We start from the raw sequence: 26,897 nt of genomic DNA, 5'->3' as shown, positions 1-26,897 counted from the left end.
CTAATCAATCAAGTTTGGAAAAGAATTTTAAAATGACAATTCGAAACCTAAACTAACTTACATAGCACTCCACATGAATTTTAAAATGACCCTAAGCAAAAGTCAACATTTACTAAAAAAAATAAATGACATGCAAAAATTACCTATTCTAACTACCAAAAGTTATTATTTACCATAATTAACACACGGATTCAAAAGCTACTAGTTAACATAACAATTCACGTATAAAATTTACCTAAAATGAATAAAGCAATTCAAAAGACTACCTAAAACATCTACATGGTTTTTCAAAATACCCATAAAAAGTCAACACCTACTAAATAAAATGAATGACAAAGAATAAAATACTAACCTAATTGAATCTATCAAGTAAAGTCTGGAACATATTTAAATCATGAAATATTACCTAAACCAACCAAAACAAACAAGGACCTACCTAAAATGTAATTCACGATTTCTTTAAAATCCTAAGCAAAGGTCAATTTTTGCTAAAATAATACAATGCAATGAAAATGGACATGCTAACATTACCTTAAGTCTAATTACTAACCTAATTCTGATCTCCTACTAATCAATGTCACAATAAAATTATTAAGAAAAACTATAGCAATCGGCTATTTAGAAACTAAGAACTATATGATTAGAATGCTACTATGGTTAATCTAAATAAGTAAAAACAACATACACCCTAATTATCTAATGTCAACCCACTGTGAAATCAGAATAAAATTAGAACTAATATGAATGTTGCATATAAAAGTTATGCTAATATAATCTAACCTAATCGGGTAACATTATTCCTAGTTGAATAAGCTAATTCATAACACTAACCTCATCAACTGTTGTAGATCAGACCTAGTTTCCAACTTCTAGAAAATTACTAATTAAGAGAATTATAAATAAAAAATAAAAAAATGAATAATTTACATTTTTTACATTATCTACATTAAGCAGCTGATTGCATCTTTTACTTAAAATCACGGGATGCGATCTAATCTGCTAATAAAAAAAACCATGATTGGTTCTTGCTCATGCAAGAACTCGATCAAAAGGTGACTTTAAACAGCAAATCAAACATTTTTTATACTGATAAAATCAGCTAACACGACAGACCCATAGTTGGACTTAGGAAGACATGACCCAACTTAACTCAATGCTAACTAAAAGATCAAGGGAGAGAAGACGCACCTTACAGCTTGTTCGACGAATGGAGGGAGAACACGAGTGGTTCTTGAGAGTTTGGAAAAAAATGTCTCCCCCTAGTCCCTTCTCTCTCCCCCTTCCACTTTCTCACCTCTTCACCTTTTTCTTTTTCTTTTCATCTTATTTTTCTTTTCCCTCCTCAGGCAGAATTTATTGCTTTATACGAGACTTCGTCACAGGTCATTTAGATAAGAAACTTCATTATAGGTCTTAGTATTATGAACTCTATTGAGAGACTACTAAAGATCTTTTGTGATAATGAAGCAGCAGTGTCCTTTTTAAATAACAATAAGAGCTTAACCTCGTGTCAACACATGAAGTTTGTTGTTAAATAAATGACTGAGAATCATCTGGGATGTATTGATGCAATTAGGATAAAGGAAATCACTGTAGATCTCCTTACTAAAGGGCTAGCACCGGGATTGTATTTCCAACATGTAAAGGGGATGAGATGTATGACTACATTATGTGATCACATTTGTGTATATGAATTTGATTCTCTATAATTTTATATAATGTTGATTTTGCATAAAGGATCTCTCATATGGGTTAGAAAGAATAGCAAAATAACAATATTAAAGGACCAATAGAATAGGTAAGAGACCAACCTATTTATAAAAGTAATTTCAACATGCTAAAGCACTGAAGGTAAATTATAGTGTAGTACATGAAAATATGACATTTCATAAAGGAGTGTTCATCTCCATGACTTATATGATTCATTTTTGTGATAAAGTGTAGCATGTGAACTCACATAAAGAATTAAATCGAGATAACAATATAAACCTCAATTTAGTGCACTTTTGGTGTCAATGGGTCAAGTGAAAGAATGTTGGACATAACGGATTTAGGTTCAACCCATTGGGTGACCCGATTTGATACCATTAGTGGGCCACAAAATGGAGTGTTAGTGGGTGAAAGTTACGTGAATATGGAGAGACCACATTTACGTAACTGTTTCTTCCCCCGATTATATAAGGGGGTAGGCTGCCATGAAAATAATGAGAGATTCATAGCTATTAGCCTACCCCATATACCACATAAGGTTTACGTGGTACAGGGTCCCTCTCACCGTCGATCTTAGGCCTGGGCTCATCATGAGCATCGACCCACTGAGAGGAACGCCGAACACCTGCACTCGCATGCCATGGCATCTTCAGGTACGCTTGTGTTTGATTATACAAATACGCCAAGAGTACTCCCTAGTAGACAACAAGGAGAACCTTCATTTTACACTGATGGACACTACAAATGCACAACTCAACTAACTGTACCTTACATTTATATGTGCAGAGAAAATTTGTCAAGAGCTCTTAGCAGTGGCTGGGCTGAAAAAATATTGGATCAAGTGTTGTGCAAGTCGCCAATATGGAAGACCATTTTAAATATTTTAGGCTGAAAATGGTCTTGATTAAGCTCATGAACAAAATCAAATCAAGCTCAAGCAATGTAGACACTCAATTTTTTTTACGATTTCAAAAAGTGTTTTTTCAGGGTCTCCGGTGAAAATTACAAAATCTTGAGTCATTTTGCTTACTCTAGCTTAGGAAAAGCCTAAAAGATATGACAACATTGTTGCTCAACATACCAGATTTTACCAGATTTTCTAAGAGCCAGGCTGAAATGGACGCCTTCGTCGGCCCGTCACCTCGTGATCTTCGACGAAGCCTTTTCCAATCCGATTCTTCTCCTTCCCAGGAACAGCACCAGCTTTCCTGTCATCTTGTATTCCATGATTGGCATTAGTCTTGCTACCTTAACCACCAACATTGCCACCAATGTTGGCACCCCCACGAACGTGATCGTCAATCATAGCCCCCAGAGATTTAGTTTCAGAGGTGGAGCTCCAGTTACTTCTGTAATTGGGGTGTTGGTCCAGCCATGGAGGATGTTTCAGTCCAGTGAGACCAATGTGGACACTTGGTTGGTTGGATACTCACCGTTGTTGGGGCAACAACATCGTCGCCGATTACTGGGTGCTCCAGCGAGGTGTTCTGGATGTTGGTGACCTGAATTCTGTGAGTCTAGTCAGTCCTTATTGGTACAACAGAGGATTCAATCTTGTGGCAATTGCAGCACTGGTAGTTGCATTTTTGCCTGTGATTTTTGGTTTTCTTTATGAGGTGGGAATTCTGAAGGTTGTTTCTGCTGCATTTGTCGTGATTTATGATGATGTCTGGTTCATCACTGCAACAATCAAGGTTGTAAGTATCGTATGGTTACTCGTATAGGTTGGGCCCAAAGTAACACTATTTCTCATAAATTTTTAATAATAAATTTTTTAAAATTTTAAAAAATAAAAAATAAAAAAAATAGCAAAAATTTAAAAAAAATCAGATCACATGAAACAATGATGAATTGCACAAAATACAACCATAAAATTACATATGAAGCATTTATGTTTCTATGAACGGCAAACATCAACTAATATAGAATCATGGATAATATTGCTTGCATATCTCACACGAACAATGCAAAATATTAAATATTTTACAATAAAGAACATGGCACAAGACTCCTACTTTTATATTACATAAACAAAAATATTATAGCAATAGTTGCATTAGATTTTCAATCGATAGATTTTCAATCGTTTTCATTCATCACTTGAGTGCATCATTGCTATGTTGGAACTCATTTCTACCTTAATATAAATTTGTATTCATAATATTTTTTTTTACCTTAAACTATTTTTTTGAGTGAAAAAATGATAAAATACACTTTTTTTTACCTTAACTCACTTCTTTAGGTAAAAAAAATGGTAGAAATGCACTTGTAATGACCTCTAAACAAATAAAAAAGTCGACCCTAAAAAAGTATTTAAAACTCAAAATGAAAAAAGTAACTTTTGAACTTTTTAAAGTGCGCTCGTACAATACAATACAATACAATAATGTATCGTATAATACACCTGATACTAATATGCTACACTTGTACCACTACAAGAAATGTGTTAATTAGCGATGAAAATTTGCGACGGATTTTTTTCGTCGCTAATTAGCGACAGATTAGCTAGAGAAACCTTTCTTCATGAATATGTCGTTAATTCGCGACGAATTAGCGATGAAACAACTTTCATCGCTAATCCGTCGCTAATTAGCGACATATTAACGACAACATTTTTTTGTCGCTAATTCTTAATACAAGAAAACCATTTTAGCGAAGGATTTAGAGAGGAAATTTTGTCGTCGTTAATCCGTCGCTAATTAGCGACGGATTCAGCGACATAATATATTCCGTCGCTATTTTGGTATTTTGATTTACGACGGCTTAGCGACGGAATTATTCTGTCGCTAAATGTCGTGTAAATCCCTAATCTCATCCCTCTTTCTCTTTTCCTGTTTCGCTGTCTTGTTTCCGCCGCCCTTTCCCTCCCGTCGCCCGTCGGCCTCTATCTGGCCCCCACCGTCCACCGCTCGCCAGCCGTCGCTCCTTGTCAGCCTCCCGCCACTGCCCGGCGACGCGCAGGTAATCGCTTCTGTCGGCAGGGGGTCGACCCCCCCCCCCCCCCCGCGTTTCCGGAAGGGGGTCGACCCCCTTACATTTCCGGCAGGCAGGGGGTCGCCCCCCTGCGTTTTCGGCAGAGGGTCGACCCCCCTGCATTTCCGGCAGCAGGGGGTCGCCCCCCTGCATTTTCGATAGGGGGTCGACCCCTTGCGTTTCCGGCAGCAAGGCGCAGGGGGTCGCTCCCCCTGCGTTTCCAGCAGGGGGTCGACCCCCTGCGTTTCCGGCAGCAGGGGGTCGCATCGCCCCCCTGCGTTTCCGACAGGGGGTCGCCCCCCTGCGTTTTCGGCAGCACGTCACAGGGGGTCGGCCCCCCTGCATTTCCGGTAGGGGGTCGCCCCCTGCGTTTCCGGCAGGCAGGGGGTCGCCCCTCTGCGTTTTCGGCAAAGGAGTCGCCCCCTGCATTCTGTGAAATTGCATCTGCCTCTTGTTTTTTTTTTTGGCAGGTGGTGACTTCATTTTAACACAGTGTTTTTTGCAGATTTCTTAACGGAACTCGCTTGTGCCCCGCCACCCGTGGTAAGTAAGTGACAAAAACAATGCAAATTGAGTAAATACCCGTGGTGAGTAAGTGATGTAAGCGCATCACATGTTATTTAATTTATTGGATGTAGCACTTTATTGTTCACACACTCACTTAGTTGTTGATATCTAGGACTGCTTTGTTGGAGTTCGAAGATCATGCTGAGCATGATTTTAATGTATGAGAATAGAAGTGTTCTTATTTTTGGAGTACGGATTCCATGCTAGGCATGGTAGTAGTTAGCGGGATATTGAAGTGTGTTTGTTGCAGGTACATGTTTGACATTTGTTTGATAGAAATGATTTCGATGTATTGCAATGTTTGATGTGATTGTATCCATGCTTGCATGTAGTTACTTTCAATTTGATTATGTCTTCCATGTGAAATTGTATAATGAAAGTATGCTTCAAATGAATGTATCGTGTCATGAATAATTTGCACTTGAAAATATTAAGTTATCAATGCATGCATCATAATTCTTGTGATTGTATGACATCATATATTGATGATAAATTTGATATTTTCTTCATCATAGCATTCTGATGGTTCTTTTGTAACTGGTTAGGATACTATTCGTAACATCATACGACAAAATGACTGCAAACCGTGAATGGATGTACCGTAGGATAGTGGACAATGAGTTATCGCATGAATATATGGATGGTGTTGACAGTTTTATTGAATTTGCAACGGCAAGTGTCAATACAGTGGATCCCACAGGTCGGATTAGGTGTCCATGCAAGATTTGTAAGAATAATCTATTTGTAGAACCTCATGGCGTTAGACATCACCTATCAGATGTAAAGAATCTCGAGGACTCTGTCATCACCACTGTTTGTCAGTTAGAAAAGATATTTCCGCCAGCATTTTTCGATGTTAAGATTTGTAAGAATAATCTATTTGTAGAACCTCATGGCGTTAGACATCACCTATCAGATGTAAAGAATCTCGAGGACTCTGTCATCACCACTGTTTGTCAGTTAGAAAAGATATTTCCGCCAGCATTTTTCGATGTTATGGAACATTTGATCATACATCTGCCATATGAACTAAGGGTTGGTGGCCCTGTGCAATATCGATGGATGTACCCATTTGAAAGGTATATGTTGTTTTATATTTGTCTCTTTAATGACAGATATTTAAAATTTGAAATGTATATTCTTGTCAAATGCATGTTTGACCTAAAAAAAAAGGTTCGTAATAAAGCAAGAGTCGAAGGCTCTATTTGTGAGGCATACATTTTAGAAGAGATTTCAAATTTCTCATCTATGTACTTCGAACCTCATATTCCAACACGTTACACATGCCCGCCCCGTAACGATGATGGAGAACAAGTAACTGTAGCTGACAAGCTGTCGATATTTCAACCACTTGGGCATACATTTGGTAGTTGCAGATCAAGGCTATTGATAGATCAAGAGCAAGATGCAGCACACATCTATATTCTTTTTAATTGCTCAGCGATCGACCCATACATCGAGTAAGTATATGTATATGCAACTCAATTATAAATCCTTTTATGTTCTATATGTGGATACATGGCTCGGTAATATAAGTATTTGTGGTTTGCAGACAATTTGATCTGGAGTTGCAAAGCGAAGTTTCACATCTCACTGATGCAGAAGTACAAAAAGAACGTGAAACTAAGTTTGTGGAGTGGTTGAAACAGTTGGTAAAGAAGCTAACATAAATTTTGTACTTATAAACAACACTAAGTTAATTGATCGTGATCACAATCATTGTTTATGTATGTGCGTAGGTTCGCCATGGTGATGTTAAAGATCAAGGAATATGTGATTTAGAAAATGGTCCAACCAAAGTTGTGCAATGCTACAACGGGTATATTGTAAATGGTTATCGATTCCATACAAAAGATTACGGTATAAACAAATCAACGATAAATAGTGGCGTGTGTGTCAAGGGTAGCAGCTACGGTGAAAATGAATATGATTACTACGGTGTTATAGAGGAAATAATGAAGTTGACTTACTTAGGCATGAATAACAGGGTAACTTTATTCAAGTGTCATTGGTTTGATCCAACTGCAACAAGACTCGACAAAGCTTCAGGCATTGTGGAGGTGAATCATAAATCCAGGTTTGGAATATATGAACCATTCATATTAGCCTCGCAAGCTCAACAAGTTTATTATACTTCATATCCGAGTATAAAAAAGTTAGATAGAAATGAATGGTGTGCAGTTTGCAAGGTGAAGTCCAAACTATACCCCGAGTATGATTAGTTATAGGAAGATGAGTTAGTTGAAGACAACGATTACTATCAATCAGATGATGTCTATGACTTCGCTTATGGTCAAGATGTTGTGCATGATATGCATGTCATATCTCCATTGGCCGATGAAACATTCATAGAGGAATGTGATCCAAATGATGTACCAAGTGGATAGGCAAACAATGAAGAAGAAGAAGAAAAAAAAAAGTCAAACTAGTGACGAGAAAGAATTCTCAAGCTAGTGAGCAAAATCTTATACTACAAACCTCTATTTAAATGCATTGCATTACTTGATGTGAGTTGTATTGCAATACTTGGTGTGAATGATTAAAAATTTTATTTGAATGTATTGTAATACTTGATACAAATGATTCGAATGCATTGCAATACTTGATGTGAATGATTTGAATTATTTGAATATATTGTAATACTTGATGCGAATGCATGAGTTGTATTACAACACTTGATGTGAATGATTAAAAATTTTATTTGAATGTATTGTGATACTTGATACGAATTATTTGAATGCATTGTAATACTTGATGTGAATGATTTGCATTATTTGAATCTATTGTAATACTTGATACGAATGATTCGAATGCATTGCAATACTTGATGTGAATGATTTCAATTATTTGAATGTATTATAATTTATGCAACGAATGATTTGAATTATTGCAATACTTGATGTGAATGATTTGAATTATTTGAATGCATTGTAATACTTGATGCGAATGATTTGAATGCACTGCAATGCTTGATGTGAATGACTTGAATGCATTGCAGTACTTGATATGAATGATTTGAATTATTGTAATACTTGATGCGAATGACTTGAATGTATTGTAATACTTAATGTGAATTATTTGAATGTATTGTATGACATATGTTATTTGTTAGAATATGGTTCGTGGAGGTTACAGTGGTCGCTCATCCAGTAGTAGCCAAGCCCAACCTTCATCTTCACGGGCTCCTGTGATAGGTATATTGATTAACTAATTGGATGCTTGATTAGTTCAAATGCGCATTCTGAGAACTTCTAACGTATTTTTTTACAGATGATGTTTCGCCTATAGACGACCCACCTACACCAGTTGATCTCACAAGTCAGGAGCCAACACAGGAAGCAGAGTCTTCTCAGTCTGGCACAAGAAGACTCATTCGAATAATGTATATCGATAATCGACCGTAAGTATTTTGTTTTCAATTATTGTATATCTTATAAATATTTTATATTGATATTTACTGTGTAACAATTCATGTGCATCACGAGGTTTGAACCACAAGAAGTAGTACGGGAGATTAGGAATTCACTTCTTCAACATCTACTAGGACCGGTTGCTCAATGGAAAGAGTACCCAAATGAGGTGTTAGACAGATTGTGGTCCTCATTCACGGTATACAGTTGTTCCTCATAGTTAATGTGTTTCATATTTAATTTATTTAAGTAATGTTTACTAACTTTCTGAAAATATTTGTAGGCTTCGAATCGCTTCGCAACTACGGTAAAAGAAAATGATGCAAGGAAGGTGTGGCAGAAGGTGGCTGCCAATCGATTTGCAGACATGTTGCACACTATGAAGACTGCAGCAAAAAAAGCATCTGACGTAGTAGATGATCCATTACTGTGGAAGGGTCATGGCCCTATTACTATCAGGAGAGATTACTGGGATGAAATGTGCGATAAGTGGGCGGGAGATGCATTTAGAAATCGCTCTGCGAAGGCTGTACAAAATCGATCAAAGATGCCCGAAGCTCATCTACACACAGGTGAATCTAAGATATTTGGGAGCCACCTGAAGAAAATGGTAACTCATCAATATATAATATTAATTTCATAAGTATTGTTGCAAACTTGTGTACTAAATCTTTTGTCATTTAACTTCGCAGGAAGCAGAAAAAGGATGCAGTGTACCATATAAGGATGTGTTTGTTGAAACACATAAACGGAAGACCACGGGAGTCTTCGTATCAGAGAAGGCGAGAACGACAACGGTATGTATTTATTCTATTAATAATCATTGCAATATATATGCAAGTTATCATAATGTTATCATTAATTATTAATGAATACTTTAAACATTATTTTGTAGGAGGCATATGAGCAACAGATGGTAGAGCGATATGGCGATGACGCTATTCAGCATCCATCATTTGATCCTACAGCATGGGTGACTGCAACAGGTGAACCCAAAAAAGGTCGCGTGTTCGGGTTTGGGAGTAATATGAACACTTCACCAGCTATTGCTTCTTCCAGTTACGGTTCACCGGCTTCTTGCACCGACATAAGCTCCAAGCAGCAGACTATTCTTTCCGGTGATGATGTACGCCAGATTGTTACGGAATCACTGAATAACTACTTCAATGACACCGTCGCCCCCTTTCTCCGAAATGAGATCAACAATCTTGTTCTGAACAGGGGATCTTCGATTCCAGGTCCCTCTCAGGTATAATCACATATTCAGTTTTTTGTCTGCCTTAGAACACATATGAGCATAATTGAATTACATATATAACTTTTTGCCTGCCTTAGAGCACATATGAGCATGATAGAATCACATATAGAGTTTTTTGCCTGCCTTAGAGCACATATGAGCATGCTATAATAACATATAAAAAAATTTTATTGCCTTAGAGCACATATGAGCATGCTATAATCACATATAAATTTTTTGTCTGCCTTAGAGCACATATGAGCATGCTATAATCACATATTCAGTTTTTTTTTACTGTCTAAGAACACATATGAGCATGATAGAATTACATATAAAGTTTTTTTGACTGCCTTAGAACACATATGAGCATGCTATAATCACATATTCAGTTTTTTGACTGCCTAAGAATACATATGAGCATGTTATAATCACATATTCAGTTTTTTGACTGCCTTAGCACACATATGAGCATGATAGAATCACATATAGAGTTTTTTGATTGCCTTAGAGCACATATGAGCATGTTATAATCACATATAAAGTTTTTTTGCCTGCCTTAGAGCATATATGAGCATGCTATAATCACATATTCACTTTTTTGACTGCCTAAGAACACATTTGAGCATGTTATAATCACATATTCAGTTTTTTGACTACCTTAAAACACATATGAGCATGCACAAATCACATATAGAGTTTTTTTACTGTCTTAGAACATATATCATTTATGATAGAATCACATATAATTTTTTTTGCTTTGCCTGCCTTAGAGCACATATGAGCATGCTATAATCACATATTCAAATTTTTGACTGCCTTAGCACACATACGAGCATGATCGAATCACATATATAGTTTTTTGCCTGCCTTAAAGCACATCTGAGCATGGTAGAATCACATATAAAGTTTTTCTAGCTGCCTTAGAACACATATGAACATGCTTTAATCACATATTCAATTTTTTGACTGCCTTAGCACACATATGAGCATGATAGAATCATATATATAACTTTTTACCTGTCTTAGCACACACATGAGCACATGATAGAATCACATATAGTGTGTAATTTATTTCATTATATTTTATTTATCAATATTGACTGTTCTTTTCTTGTGTAGGTTGCTAGCGATAATCAGCGTAGCGGAGCTGAAGGGACAGATAAAGGCAATGAACAAGAAGACGTACAAAATCTTGGTGATGATTAGAGAACTGTGTTGAAGAAGTTCTATTTTTTTATGTTTCCTAATTGTAATTGTTGAATTGTAAATAATTAAACTTGTTAATTTTAAGGTGAAACGATTAATTATTGTAGATTCTTTTTATATGGAATTTTTTGTGTGCTTTATTTTTTATTTACAGGAAATATAAATTGTACAGGAAATATAAATTGTACCGTTCTCGGTATTTAATTTTCAAAAAAAAAAATTATTTTTTTCGTGTTTGCGACGGATTAGCGACGGAACCATCCATCGCTATTCATATAAATCTAGCGACTGCATAGCGACGGACGTAAATCCGTCGCCAAGCCGTGGTCGCCGTTTAATATCGGCGGATTGGCGACGGAATACAGCGCTCGTTAGTCCGTCGCAATTAGCGATGGACTTGGCGACGGAATAAATCCGTTACCAGTTAGCGTCGAAAAATTCGCGACGTAAGCATACCGTCGCCTAGTCGTCGTTAATCCGTCGCTACGCCTGTTAGCGATGGATTAGCGCCGGAATGTGGTTGTCGCTAATCTACTGCTTTGTTGTAGTGTACCATGATACGAGTGTGTATCATATCACAAAACCCAAAAATAATGTACTGTAGCATACAGTACAATACTAGCAACACTGGCATGAACCACTCTTGCCCAATTCTTTTCAATAGAATGTTATTTTGGTTGGGTGTGAACGTTATAGAAGAAGAGTTGAGAAATCCAAACCGAGGGAAATTGGATTGGGAGATCCCAAGATTGGCTGTCAAGAATTTACACACTCTGTTCACGGAACAATTTGTAGGAAAAAGAGGAAGATTCAGTTTATGAGAGTTTGTAATCTTTCTGCATATTCCACAAATAGAATTGGTAAAGAATCTGTTTTCTTCTCACATTGGAGATATTTTCACGTGAGAATAGTACAAACTGGTGATACAAATCCCCCATGGAGCATGCCTCTGTCCTTTCCAAATAGTTCAACTCTAATATGTTACATACATCAATGATTGAACATGGGGACCTATTCACATGCTGGTCTCAATGAATGCAGGAGAACAAGGAGATAGAAAGAGCAGGGTCATGAATATGCTGTGAATGATAAAAGGTGCTGACTGAAATTGAGTGATTGACATATGTATGCAGAGTTGATTATCATATTGGCTGTTGCATATTATTGCTTCTGCAAAATTCTACAATGCCTCAATTAACTTAGGAAACGGTGGTAAACATTTGCATGTATGCATAAATTTCCTATTGTGATATGATATCTGTGCTGAATTGCTATTATTCAATGGATCCTGTAACGGGTCAAGGCCTAAAACCCTGAATTGGATATACTAACAGGGCCAATTCGGCCTTTTTAGCTCTTAGACTACTCTCATCCAAATCAAGATGGGCATCATACATGAAGAAAAAGTATTAGCATTCCACAAGCATGTGGAGTTGCAGATAGTCTGGCCGTGGATCCTAGAGAGAGAGAGAATCATTTTTAACGGCAAGTAAGATATTTTGGAGGGCAAAAGTTGTAATTTTGCAGTGAAAACAAAAAGTATCGTATGCATCGAACCGACCAATTTCTCAAAAAGGGAGAAATAAGCCAATGTTAGGCTCCTCTACGTAAATTACCTTAATTTTAACACATTTTTGTTATTTTTTATTTTCTCAAATTTTTTATTTATTTACTTTAGAAAATTAAAGAGTTGGATTTCTCATGAGAATTCGAAATATGTTTGATTTGTTATTTTTATACTTTTTGACGCACTATGGTATAATGTGCAGTTGATCTCCTTGATAAGAATTCTTATATGGGAACTTGTTCTCTATTGTAAATCTTCTTCTGTTTTTTTTTAGGGCAAATTCCATTCAGGCGTTAGCCCTTTTTCCGTAATTCTTTAAAAGCCTTTAGGTTTCTGAAATTCTTGATATGAGCCTTTGTTTTACTAGAAACTGCGATCCACTCTTGTCATTGACCATCAACTCAAGTAAATCTCAGATAAATAGAGTCAAAGCATAATAAGACATACAAATAACTAAAATACCTACCCTTCTCTCTTATATGAGGGTAATAAGCATGTTTCAACTCCAAAGAGCAATATAAAAAACTCAAAAGAACGATGTTTTCCAAGATCATGAAGGGTAACCTGAGGTCTCTGCTGAACAGTTTTTTTTAAGAGGAAACAAGTATCAGAAAACTCAGAAAAGTGAGGCTTTCTTTTGAGATTAGGGTAAAAGGTTACCTCTGAAATGAAATTTTGCCTTTTTTTTTTAACATAATTGATGAGTTGACCGTACCATAAAATACTCTCCACCTGTGGTTGAAAAGAAGGGTCATTTCTTTCATCTCATCCTTATTGACGGTTACCCCCACTGCCCACAAAGCCGTTGTCATAAGTAGATGGTCATCCTTTGATTGCTTCTCTCTCTCTCTCTCTCTCTCCGAGGAAGAAAAAGAATGGAATCCAAATGCCTCCATGGATTGTCCCATCTCAAGCCCCTTCTCCTCCTAATCCCACAACACAAAACCAGACAAACCCTCCATCGCTCCATCTCCACCACCTTCGTGCAACTCCACCACCATCACAGAGCACCACCACCAGCACCATTTTCTCTGAAGATGGTTGCAAGAGCAACCAATGACAGAACCTCCCCGACGTTTGAGCCCGACCCATCACTCATCAACGACGATCTCAGACCCACCACCTCCAGCCAGCGCACCTTCACCGGCTGGGAGATGGCCAGCCTCTGGGTGGGCCTCGTCGTCGGCGTCCCCACCTACTACCTCGCCGGCAGCCTCGTCGAGCTCGGCATGGCCTGGTGGCAAGGAATTGCTACGGTGGTCGCCGCCAATTTGATCCTTCTCTTCCCCCTCGTCCTCACCGGCCACCCCGGCACCCGCTACGGCGTCTCCTTCCCCGTCCTCGCGAGGTCGGCCTTCGGCATCCATGGCGCCCACTTACCCACCCTCCTCCGCGCCCTCGTCGCCTGCGGCTGGTTCGGCATCGAGACCTGGATCGGCGGCCAGGCGATCTTCGCCCTCGTCCCCGAACCCGCGAAGCAGGCCTCGCTCACCGGGACCGTCCCCTGGCTCGGCACCTCCGTTCTCGAATTCGCCTGTTTCATCGCTTTCTGGATCGCCCAGATGGGCGTTATATGGAAAGGAATGGATGGCGTTCGAGATTTGGAGAAGTACTCTGCTCCCATCCTGATCGCCTGCACTGTTTTGCTCCTCTGCTGGGCCTATTCCAATGCCGGCGGGTTCGGCAGAATGCTCTCTGCTTCTTCTTCGCTTACAACTGGTGAATTCTGGCAGCTCTTCTTCCCGTCGCTGACGGCGAACATCAGTTTCTGGGCGACATTGGCGCTGAACATCCCGGACTTCACCCGGTTCGCAAAGACGCAGGCCGATCAGGTTCTCGGCCAAGCCGGGCTTCCGATCTTCATGGGCGCCTTCACACTGGTCGGCCTTGCAGTCACTTCCTCTACTGAAGTCATATTTGGTCATGTGATCTCCAGCCCAATTCAGCTTCTGTCCAGAATTGGTGGCACATTGCCTGTGATCCTCTCCATAGTCGGAATCAGCCTTGCCACTTTCACCACCAATATAGCCGCCAATGTAGTCGCCCCTGCCAATGCGCTCGTGAATCTCAGCCCATCGAGGTTCAGCTTCAGAGGAGGAGCATTGCTCACTGCCATCCTTGGGATTCTGTTCCAGCCATGGCGGCTTCTTCAATCCAGCAAGAGCTTCGTTTACACTTGGCTTGTTGGGTACTCGGCACTACTGGGACCAATTGGAGGAATCATCCTTGTGGATTACTATCTTCTCCGGCGTACTGTATTGGATGTAGATGCTCTGTATTCCACAAATCCATTAGGCCCATATTGGTACTTTGGAGGATACAATCTCACGGCATTAACGGCGTTAATAGCCGGGATTTTGCCTATCATCCCGGGGTTTCTTCATAAGGTTGGATTGCTGAAAACCATTTCAAGGGAGCTAGTAATTGCTTATAACAATGCCTGGTTCATCAGCTTCTTTTCAGCTGGCCTTGTTTATTGGTGCCTTTCAAGACTTAATGGAAGAGTAAAAAAGGAGTGATTGAAACAGTGCAGTTCTCTCGCACATTTTCAGTAGTGGCATATTGCAATCATGCAGCTTAAAATTGCAGGATTGTTCATTTTCTATCTGGTTGTGTTATTGTATTCTTTCTATAACAATCACAAGAGTTGAGATATCAGAAAGGAAGAAGAAATACAGTAAGTCCTGCTAGCTCGATTCAGCTGGAAAATGCTGTAAATTGATATCAGAAGATCGGCATGAGAAAGACAGTTTATAAATGGGGGCACTCCATTGTGGGGTTCGGAATTTGTTCTTCAAAATAAACACCAGTCACCTTTCAGAGATTAGAATTAGATTCCAGCATATCCTGCTCAGGCTAGCTGATAGTGAAGTTTCATTGTTTTCCAAAACAGAAAAGTTACTCTTATTAGAAAGGTATTCTTTGACTTGCATAGATCTGAGGCCCCTTAACAGAGGTTTTGTTAATGGACTCTCTTTGTTTGGTAAAATCATTCTCTGTGATTTCTTATATTATTTATTTGTAATTGAGATAATACCAAGTTGTGAAATGGACCGTGAATGTTGCTTTCCAGCACATGGCAGTTGAAATGGCCAGAGGAAATCCCAGGTGTGAGCTGGATTCTCTTTGTAGACTAGTCATTTCTATAGTTTCTCTTGAAAAAATATTTACACATTTTTTGAAATAGTTGATACATTGCAGTGAGTTGATGCATGATCCTCTTAGAAGTTAGCCCATAGCTGGGCTTAAACAGTAATAATCATTCCTTCCAGGAAAGAAAACAATATTAAATTAATGATGCAAATTTTCATTTGTAATGATTTGTAAGAAAATAATATTAAATTAACAATGCAATTTTTTATTTGTAATGATTGGTAAGAAAAGAATATTAAATTAATTATGTACTTTTTTTTGTGGTGATTGATACTGCAAAGTGCCTTTTGCAAAAATCCATACCCCGTAGGATGGCCGTTCGAAGAAGTGGAGCCACTAACTGGGATATTTTGTTCAGATTTGTTAATTTTCCTGCACAATTATATAATATCAAGAATAATTTACAAAAAGATGCCTGTCTTATCAATTATTTAACAAAAACGCCAAGCAATTTTGGTTATTGCATTTAGCTGCCTTCTTTTGTAATTTATGTTTCAAAAACATGTTTGGTCCTAAAATCATTGAGTTGACCTTTGTTTAGTAAAAAAAGTGACCAAAATGCACCTAATTGTTTATTTAGTCAACAAAAGACCATAACATGAAATAAAATGACTTCTGTTATAGGAAAATGATGAAACGTAATTTTATACTTTAGGCAGGTGTTTGAAAGAAATTCAGATAAAGCAGGCTGTTGAATGTAATAAAATATGTTGGGTTGCCATTGGTAAATAGCTGATAAGTGAATCAACTTTTTGTAAATTACTCTGATATGGGCGTAGATATATATAACTCGAGCAAATAATAGTGAAATGGGACGAGTGAGGATCAGGTCCAAGGACCTTGGACATACAGTTGTGCCGTCCATCATAAAGATGATGGACACCCAAAACCCAACAAAAATAGTTGTCCCCATCTAGATGGACCCCACAAGAATTTTTAATATCATTCACCTTCTAGATGAACGGCATCAACCATTTAGAAGTGAATGGTTGAAATTTGTTCTAAACAAGAAGCATGTCAGAGGTTTTGGTGCAGTTCATCCGGACGATGGACGGTAACCAAGGTGCCTTGGACAGTTTTTTATCCATGGTTCTTTGGACCTGATCCTCTCTCAAATGGGATGTGGATCCTTCTCCCACTGGAAGGGTGGGCGGCGGGGCCGGGCGCATGTAGGGCCAAAATACGATTTCAGTGGAATCCGGGCCAACCCACCTTGGCGTCGCCAGATGGCAACTAGGCCCAGCCCAAGCCCGATAGAATTTGGGCCACCTAGGTCCGGCTTGGGCCTGACAGGCCTCAACAGGCCTTGGCTGACCATATGCCCACCTTTGGTCCATATTCATTCTTTTCTTTATCTAACAATATATTATCTTTAAAGAATAAATAAGATAAATAAATGTTACAATACAGACACAGTCTCAACCGTTTTCTCTTACTTGTCTCCAAACAGTAAGGTAACGTAGAATCCCGAAGCTAGAATATGATCCATTTTGACTTGTAGCATAAGATAATATTGGCAAAATAGCTACAAACAAAACCCATAAAGTATAAGATAGATCCAATGAAGTAGGTCCATTGGATCTGGTAAAAGTGCGTTGAAAGATGAAAACAGTGTGTAAATTGAATGGACTCGATCTGGCCCAAGCAAAAATTAGACAAAATACGTGGTTCTGAGTTTAAAAAGACTCCAATCGTACAAGTCTCAATAGTCAATCCTACCTAAAAATACATTTGGCCTAAAAAGGAGCAAGGCGACCAATTAAGAAAATAACAATTGAGGGAGCAAAGTGACCGAAAGAGTGATAGCGATAAAGATTAAACTCAATAGGAAGCTGCCATACGTCACCCATACTCTCTCACCAATACAATACCTTTGACCCTTTTCAAAAGAAGTAGCTAAGTACAACAAGAAAGCACTCTTTGTTAACCTAAGGGAGAAAGAAAAGATATATCTTAATAGATTGGTCTTTTCTTACTCCCTACCAATAACAATAACAAAAGACTTTGTCAGCACCAAAACAAAGAAGCAAGAAGAGGAGAAATGGCAGATCCAATTGCATCATCGGATGTGTAAGCTCAGTCCAAAATGATGGATTCAATCAACTGGGCTGAGCACCCCATATATTGCCAAGTCACCAAACTATGGGGAGACTGTATCTACAATTCTCTGTCTGGTCATGGACTTTCTGTAAAAAACAAGAGGTTTTGCCTGATTCCAAATTTTGCAAAAAATATTGGATAGTTCAGCCATTTTCAGGTTTACCACTTTCACTGACATATACACTAGACGAGATTACCAATCCCATTTTAGTGGTAAAAAAAGGCATCTTATAGGTGCCCAATCAAGATTGGCATCAGGGCCATCATAATCAAGATTCAGCCACTTCTTTGTCCATCATTCATTTGCTTGGCTCTGCTCAGGATGTTCCATAATCCGATCTGTATCCTACACGTCGATAATCCACCAGCCTAAGAATCCATGGTTGAAAGATAGCTCCTGCTGGATTCAAACCCAGGGACCCTTTGTTGTTTCATAGTGCAGCCTAACCGTCCAGCTATCTCATTCGACTCCTGGTTTGTCAGATGAAACACGTCTTTCCATACAAACTTTGAAGCACTAGAGCAGGTTTACTTAAGACATGGCGAACATCTCACACAGTTCAACCATTGCCACAACAAACAAAAGAACACAACTCAGAACATTGGCAGCTCACATGCTGAGAATTGATAAGGGTCTGACAAACTTGAGAAACTAAAAAGTGAAAGCTCAAATAGAAGTTTCAGAATGTGGCGAAGACAAAGATACAGGTACGATCAAACTAAACTCAATGACCAAAGATGAAAATATCACATACCTGTGAAGGCACCTAACCCATCAAGACAAAAAACAATTGTTGGAATGGAATGAACAACTTCCAAAAGAAACAAAGTGCAAAATAGCTTTTTATTAACATTGAAAACATTTCCTCTGCACAAATATGATAGACTCGACTCTGCAATCTCAACCCAAGCCACATGAAACCAAGCAGAGAGGCAGAAAAGAGGAAAAGAGAAGCTAAAAACAGAAAACGCAAAGGTGGGGAAGATAAATTAGGCTCTTAAACCTCAGCTTGATCTGCAAGTGGTCCTTACATGAGAAGCCACAGCAAATGGAGAGCCAGGAGGAGCAATAAGCCCAAGGCGGCGCATTATCCTCAGCTTCCGTACTTTCTTCACAGATTTTGGTGAGAGAATCATCTCCTACACGAAGCCAAAAACATGATTTTGAGAGTTTCAGAAAGAACAATTAAGCAAATGGCAAAGAAAAACGCACATCAAAATGAATTTTTGGCCTGTGCTTCCTTTTGCCCCTTCCTCTTTCATGGTCATTGTCCTCGCACCTGCTTGAACAAGATGCATTTCCCGAAGCTACATCTGATACATCAATAAGGGAAGCCAATATAAGAAAACCAGTTTCCTAGTAGTGTTCAGGCAATGCCGCTTGAGTAGATTTGAAATTATAGCATTCTAGTGCAAGCACCATAGAGTATCTTAGGGAGACAATGACATGGAATAGTGGCTTTCGAGTTGGAGTTTAGAAATATAAGAGAAAAAATCAAACTTAAAGATACACACCAGATGATTCACAGAATTGGACTGGAATCCTTAGCGCATCACTTGTTTTATCCCGAAGTAAGAATGAGTTGACAGATCCATTTCCACACAAAGCCTGGACATCATTGTTGCTATTGGTTCCATGGGGTCCCTTCTCTGGAGTAGAATCAAATGTTTCAGATGAGAAATCAGCATCAAAATTCTCACAGAAACCTTGTGCTTTTGATCTGTACACAATAAATGTCACCAAATAATGTCTTAGGTCATTGGACAAACTAATGGATGAAAGAGAAATGAATGACTTCATGCGGTTTTTTAATTAACCAAAACATAAAACTATAGAACCATAATGATCAAGGTTGTGGGTTACAGATTCAGCAGTCAATAGGTGCCCAAGCAACAAAACTTGAAGGACTTTGAAGTAGGAACAACTGAACTGTAGAACCTGTGGTTCACCCATTAAAACCAGTCACGTATTGCAGTTGCAACCAGACCATAAAATGATCAAGCAGCAAAATGCAATATGCACCACTGGGTCTTAAAAACAAGATCAAGAACTCATTTTGTACAGATCACACCTTTCCATGAATATTTAAAGTCCAACACATGGTATTGTATTATTTCACATCACAAAATCAGAAATGACAACTTCAACACTTGAAAAATGAAAAAACATACGAGTCTTGTAAAAATTTATAAAATTTCAAAATTAAAAATAATAATTATTTGGTTGTAAGCAATAATAAGCAATACAAACAAAGGACTAGAAACAGTCAAATGGAAAATAGTACAAAACTGTCACAAATTAATGTAAAAAAAGATATGCCTGCTGACATAGACCTAGTTCAGGAATACTATGAAGCTCTATATGCAGCAAAAATGGATCACATGGTTTTCAATTGCCATAAAATTGTCATCGTCCATGAATTTGATCCTCTCATAATCTCAAAAGAAAAACGTGTTCATGATTACAATAAAGCCCTAGGCACATAAGTTTCAAGGTGCTTCAGTTATTAGCTTGGTAACTAAAGATTTTGTCACAATGAAAGCTAGCTACAGCTTGGCATTGCTACAATACAATAGGGAGCATTTTTCTTTTCCTTGAATATTAGTACAATTTTCTTTAATGACCTAGAAAATCATAATTTGTAACATCTGTTTACTACATGAAAAGACAAGACAAAGAAAAATTAAGCATGAAATAAGTTGCAACAAAAAGCTTCCAACAAAAGGAAATGTAAATGCCTTAAAAATGCAAATTGTAATTCCCAAACACTAGCCATTTATATATGGTACTCAATATTGAGGCATGTCATTGGCAGTTATCCTGTACACATTAGATCAGCTGATAATAAAGATAACAGAATAATTCTGATGAAAAAAGCAGCTTGCAGGAACGGGCATCCATATATTTCAATAGTAATAACTGCAACATAAGATGTCTACAAGGTATATGTGTAGTCAAGAATGAAACAAACCCATTATCAAAGGTACCCAAAGATGTCTCCTGAGAAACGGATTCAACTTCAGCAAAATGAGGGTCTAATGGATTTGGGAATGGTAGACTTTGTTGTTCATCCCCCAAAACACAATTAATTGGAGAAATTTTATGGATTTGCTTCATAGATCCTTGACCAGGATGATAAATTCCTTGACCTGTGCTAGTAGTTCTGGTGGTGGATATGTCATCTTTGCAAATCGAGAAGTCAAGGGAAGAACCTGTTGCAGGAAATGCATAAACATATTATTATTGAAAATAAATAAATAAATGGATAACTTTTGAGAATCAATGCCTGTTAGCAGTGTGTGTGTGTGTGTGTGTGTGTGGCTATATATATATAGGTGTTTGCTTAATCTAAACATACAGATGTATTTTATATGATTTTCTAAATAAAAAACATGCTTTAGATGAGGCACTTTTCATGTTCTTTTAAAGCAAAAAAAATCAGCGACCCCTGTCACACTGAAAGTTGGTGATTAAAAAAATTAAATCCTTTAGTTAAATTGATTTTATCCAGATTCCAAAGCATGATTTTTAGTAAAAAAAATAATGACAAACATATCTGATTTTTTGAAGTGTTTAGGACATGTAGGAGATAAAACTGAATAGAAGGTACTAAATTTCATACATTTGAATATTTTACATACACACATATAATGGCCATAATGAAGGACAATCTTGTACGAAAAAACAGTCTGATTACTTGATGGAATGAGGCATATGGGAATATGTCAGATACCTGTGACTCGATTGGTGAAATAGTATCTCTCTCCAAAAAATCATGGCAGCCAATGAATATTCCAGAAAAACTGGAAAAGGAAAAAGAAAACTAAACTGACTAATTAGAATATTAAACAAAAAGACTTAGATACCACTTAGAAAAGATGCTCCATCAATGACCTATCCATTTCTTAGACACACTTCTGCTCAGAAGGGTTATCTCAGACTACAACAAAAGGAAATCGCTGTACAACATGAAGTTAGTGTACGAAGAGTTGCAATTCATGCTGGTTTAGACCAAACAAGCCAACATCGTCATGACTCATTCCTTGGACTCCAAGACGCTAACTTCAAATATGAAACTCAGCCAGCACCCACTGTCCTGGCTGGCTTGATCCCAAATAAATACAGCCAATCAGATTCAGAGCAATCCAGTTAGTTTTCTTTATTGCCAACACATAAGAAATCACTCTGTTGAGTAGCTGTATGATCTACAGACCTCAATGCATCTATTCCACCAGTGCCAGATGTCTGCAGAGCTAGTTTATAAGATTCGAGATGCTTCTGAGGCCAAGGATTCCCTATGGTCGGCAATGTACTGCTAAAGAAAATGAGATCCAAAAGCAAGCAACATCATGTGCTGGTGTATCCAATCTACCAGGTGGCAGGAGCCTCCAGAGAAGAAGAAGAAGAATTCAATTGATAAACCTACAATGTTGGTGGAACTATTAACAGGACAACAAGGAACAGGCTCAAGTTCTATATCCAGTTGAAAACCAAATTATCTTCAGAGAACTAATCCTTCTAGGAAAGACTAGAAGATTTCCCACGTAAAGTCTTCATCGACAAAAGCATTCCTTGCTTATGTGAAGAATATGATTGTGCAACAGCACTTTGCGCTTATGTTTAGAATGCCAATAATAAGAGAAAACATATCTTACTGGTGAGTAAAAACCACACTATAAGAAGATGCAGAAAGATGGCAAAAATCCAACAAGCATTTTAGGCAACAATGAAGAGCATGAAGATGATCACAATTCACAAACATGAAAAATTAATGATGATACAAACAGCATATAAAATCAATGGATGAAGAATAAATTACAATGCAACAAATTGGTATCAAAGATTTCCTGAATTAAATAACAAAATAGGAAAAAAAAAAACTCCCCCATAAGACGGTGAATTGATAACATTAGGAAAACCCATCTTTACAAAAAAAGCAACAATCGCACGCATAAAAAGAAAAACACCCAACAAAAATCAAACAAGCTGTGCTATGCCCCAGAATATCAAAACAAAGGGATTCTTCAATTTTGAGGCGGCAATAGAGAGGAATGGAGAGAGTAAGGACACAAGGGGGGAAGAAGAATGAACCAGAGGAAGACCAGACGGAATCGGTGAAATCGGTTCGAGGCTTGGTTCCGCCCCTTCTGGGTTGTTGGCAGCACTTGGGTAATTTGAATTGACGAGCTTCTTGAAGTATCTTCTTCATCTTCTTTTGAGAGAGAGAGAGAGAGATTGATGGGAGGACGTGGGCGGTGTGTGTGGGTATGAAACTACGAGCAAGTTAAGAGAGCAGACCAGGTCAAAGAGAGAGAGGGTCGGTTTCAATGTAAAAAGATGTATGTGAGAACAGTCTTTTAAGGATGATAGTGGAAGGAGAGCGTGTCCTTGTACTCTCTCTCTCTCTCTCTCTGCACCAAACCAATAGATCAAGTTACCCGTACCATTCTGTATATATGAGTCACCTCCTTGCAAAATCAATAAAACAGACTCCCAATAAGGCACGAGAGAGAGAGAGCTTTGTTTTGTAATTTCTGCAGGGGATATGGAGCTAGAGGCGAGCTACTCATGTACCTGGTCGGATTCGTTTCGTCGTTGGAACAAGGAAAACTAGATAACCCAAGGTGGTCACATTTTCCCACGATATGGAAATAAAAATAGATTCGAGTGTCCCTGAGAAGATGTAGGCCTGCCTGGTTCACGTTCTCTGGTCCTACGTCAGGATAAAATTGTTATACATAGTTTAGGCATCTATTTATAAGTTATACAAGTCACGAGTACCGGAAATATGAGAACTAATGTGAACCATGATTTTCACGAGTTTTTTGTTTTTTTTTTATCTAACTGTACGGATGCGATCTCCATGATTGGTTTTATAAGAACCCGCTCTTGAATCATCCGATTTTGATGCACAAATGAGATTTTTTAAGGCTTTAAAATAAATGACTCATAATCTTCATACATATTCAAACATTCAAAAATTACAATTTTTCATAAAAAATACACGGTCTAATGGTTGATTCCTAGAAAATTCACCATGCCAAGCACATCCATGAGGTTGGATTTGCAAAAACAAATGTTGAAATACCCATATTTTTCGTTCTCATATTCTAGTGAATATTAGTTATACTTGTCTTTTTGTTTAGAGTGGCGTTTGTGTAAGAGCTGTATGTGCACGTCTCATTGTGGTAGGACATTGCAGGTTCAAAACCCAATGGTATACGTTGAGTAATAAGTGGCAGGGGTCTTGCCTAACCCCAGCTTTCTTCGTCAAAAAAAAAAAAACTTCTTGGGCAGACGTGTTTGGGACACTGGTATGAGAGTGAGTTAGGGTGAAGTTTTGTTTTGGATATACTTACATGGCATATGCTTGCGTAAGTATAAGAAAATGAGGGTTGAGAAAATGCTTCCTCAGAAGGGAATCAGAGGCCTAATCAATCCAGGAGAGAATATTCTTGTGGGTACCATTTTTTTGTCAATTGTGGGGCCTGTACTCATTGATGAGATTGGTTAATCATGTGGCTCTTGTGTTATCATATTTTTATAAGAGAAAAAAAGGTCATTTCATAGAAAAATTAGGGCCCCCATATTTGAAGCTTTTTTAGGGTTCCTAACTTCGATTACTGATGATTGAGGACCAATGGAGATGCCTAGCTCTCCAAAGTAACAAATAGTTGACCAGTCGAGTGTACCATCACCCTCTCCAAGGTGATCCTGAGTTTGAATGTGTCATTAGGTGTAAATTAATATTAAACTCATAAATTAATTTCAGTGCTCTTAGCACACGGGCTCCTTAGCCCATGCTCCGCTCAATGATGCCTCCATAACACAAGATCATTTCTTAACTCATTCAAATTGCTCGCAGTACAAACTTCATCTTTGGATAACTTTGAGCACGGCCTCCTTGAGGTAATTATGTGATTATATGCATGTCCTTTTAAGTATTTTATTTTCTTGGTGTTTCAGAAGAACCTGTGCATCCCACCGAACCCAAGCTCACTCATGAGCCATACATACACCATATTATATGCACACATGCTTACATAAAGGTTGCATACATAATTTATTCAAGATTATGCTCATTTAACAAAATCACATGTGCATTCATTTCTTTCTCAATAATCATGCATCATTATGCATAATGCACATTATCATATATATATAACATGAATTCTTAACATTCATAATTCAACACAAAGAACATTTAGTTAACATACATATCATATCACAAATCATGTTTTAAGCATCACTCATCATGTTTAGCAATGTAGGAATTGACTAGGCATTAATACATGTAATTCAAGAAATTTGTATCCATGTTTATTTGATTTTAAAAAAGTCATCAAAAGTCACAAAGAATAGTTTTGACTTAAAAAATTTAACTGGAGTTGTCCTAACATGTCTGGAATACAACTCAAGAAACAGAATTTCAAAATCATTTGTAACAAAATTATAAAAATTTTGTAACTGAACTCTATTCTGAAAACTATAGGACATATTTTGTAAACTATAAAAAAAATTCCAGCTTAGAGAATTTTTTGAGATTTACTGTGAACTCTTTTGACAAAATTCCTTTTATAGAGTCTTCGTCTATGTATTGGCTTCTACTCAATTTTTTCATAAATTATTTTAATTAGTTTTGAATAGGTTTTTATAATTTTTAAAATAACAGGTCGAAACAGTGCTGCAACCAAGACAAAAAAATTGTGTTATATTACAATAGTCATTTTGCCCTCAATATTGACTCAAACAGGACCAAATAAAATTCTAAAATCAAGCTTCAAATGTGTAGATCATCTCAATATTTTTATTATTTTTTTTATTCAGAATTTGGGAGAAACTGGTTATATTAAAAATGAGAACAACATAATAGTATCCAATAAATAAGATTAGAAAATCATATAACCATAAATTCTGATATTTAATCACATTGATAATACACTGAAATCATGGTTCTTTCATGTATTCATTCTAAAAGCATAGACTTAACCAACAAACAATCTTGAATTCAATCAAAGCATGATCATCATTCTTTTGCAGAGGTATTAATATGATGATTTACGTTATTAACATAAATCTAACTCATTAACATGTTAATTTGAATCTAATCTAACAATAAGATATAAAATCTCACATCGATTTTGCCTAAATCCTTTTATTAACATTTTACTTTATTTAAACCAAGATTCAAGCCCAAAAAAAATTAAAACTTATAAATTACACTTGCATCATATAAACCCCTCATTTATACATTAAATATACTGAAAATACTTGAAATCCAACTCTTAATCATATATTTAATCCTCTCCAAAATTGATTTTTGCTTAAAGGCTTCAAAACTTATTTTTTTTGTCAAACCGGTTTTCAAAAATCGAATATGATGATATGGTTTCACCAAAACTGATTTTTAAAACCAAAATCAAATCTATTTTGATTGTTTCAAGGTTTAATCCACTCTTAGTTTAGATTTTGGAATAACTCCTACTCATATCCCATGTGTTTAGATTGACCCATGCCTACATGTTTAATGCACCTACCTCACATGTATTTCTGAATCAGCGAAACCCTTCTTCTCTCATCTTGGACTCGAAAAAATACCTCCAAATTTCAAGTATTATCCTTTAAAGTGCAGCCTCAATGGTTGTTGGACCAACCCCTTGTTGGAGAAGGAAGAAGAAAGAAAGAAAAGAAGAAGATTTGAGGAGGGAGAGAGATTGGGAGCATAAGAGAGAGAAAGGGATGGGATTTGGAAATAAGAGAGAGAGAGAAGGGTAGGAATACCCCCCTTGTTTTCTCTTTCTTGAGTTTCCAAAAACCCCTTCTAAAATTTCTTTTTTTTTTAAATTACTTCTTTGACTTTCTTGCTTTCTTTTAATGTTTTTTTTATAAGTTTTGATTTTTTTTTCTTTATGTGATTTGAAAAGAGGGTGTGGGCCCACCTAGGGGGGTGTCCCACCCTCTTGGATTAACTTA

General features: G+C 37.4%; 2 protein-coding genes across 2 annotated transcripts; one reads left to right on the top strand and one right to left on the bottom strand.

Moving 5' to 3' along the window:
• The first annotated feature begins 13,356 nt into the window (after nucleotides 1-13,356).
• LOC149845643 (purine-uracil permease NCS1-like) lies at nucleotides 13,357-15,776 on the top strand. Its single transcript, XM_089997688.1, has one exon. The coding sequence runs from the start codon at nucleotides 13,546-13,548 to the stop codon at nucleotides 15,187-15,189; it is 1,644 nt and encodes a 547-aa protein (XP_089853814.1). The 5' UTR covers nucleotides 13,357-13,545; the 3' UTR covers nucleotides 15,190-15,776.
• Nucleotides 15,777-18,671: 2,895 nt separating this feature from the next.
• On the bottom strand, nucleotides 18,672-23,401 carry LOC149845642 (uncharacterized). The gene is made up of 5 exons (XM_089997686.1): nucleotides 23,016-23,401; nucleotides 20,896-21,136; nucleotides 19,439-19,644; nucleotides 19,137-19,237; nucleotides 18,672-19,063 (listed from the first exon to the last, which is right to left on the bottom strand). The coding sequence occupies exons 1-5, from the start codon at nucleotides 23,131-23,133 to the stop codon at nucleotides 18,929-18,931; spliced, it is 801 nt and encodes a 266-aa protein (XP_089853812.1). The 5' UTR covers nucleotides 23,134-23,401; the 3' UTR covers nucleotides 18,672-18,928.
• Nucleotides 23,402-26,897: the final 3,496 nt, after the last annotated feature.

Source organism: Nuphar pumila, chromosome 2, assembly GCF_984573655.1.
Source record: "Nuphar pumila chromosome 2, dmNupPumi1.hap1.1, whole genome shotgun sequence".
Lineage (NCBI taxonomy): Eukaryota > Viridiplantae > Streptophyta > Magnoliopsida > Nymphaeales > Nymphaeaceae > Nuphar > Nuphar pumila.
Note: the sequence above shows the minus strand (reverse complement) of the source record. Positions and strands in the feature narration are given on the sequence as shown.

What these genes read in the sequence shown, in the direction of transcription:
- LOC149845643 (XM_089997688.1), top strand. Translation starts at nt 13,546, where the DNA reads ATGGAATCCAAATGCCTCCATGGATTGTCCCATCTCAAGCCCCTTCTC.
- LOC149845642 (XM_089997686.1), bottom strand. Translation starts at nt 23,133, where the DNA reads ATGAAGAAGATACTTCAAGAAGCTCGTCAATTCAAATTACCCAAGTGC. An exon ending in TTCCGTCTGGTCTTCCTCTG is followed by an intron (nt 21,137 to 23,015) that starts GTTCATTCTTCT and finishes TTCCTGCAACAG; the next exon opens with GTTCTTCCCTTGACTTCTCG. An exon ending in GGCCAAAAATTCATTTTGAT is followed by an intron (nt 19,064 to 19,136) that starts GTGCGTTTTTCT and finishes GGCTTCGTGTAG; the next exon opens with GAGATGATTCTCTCACCAAA.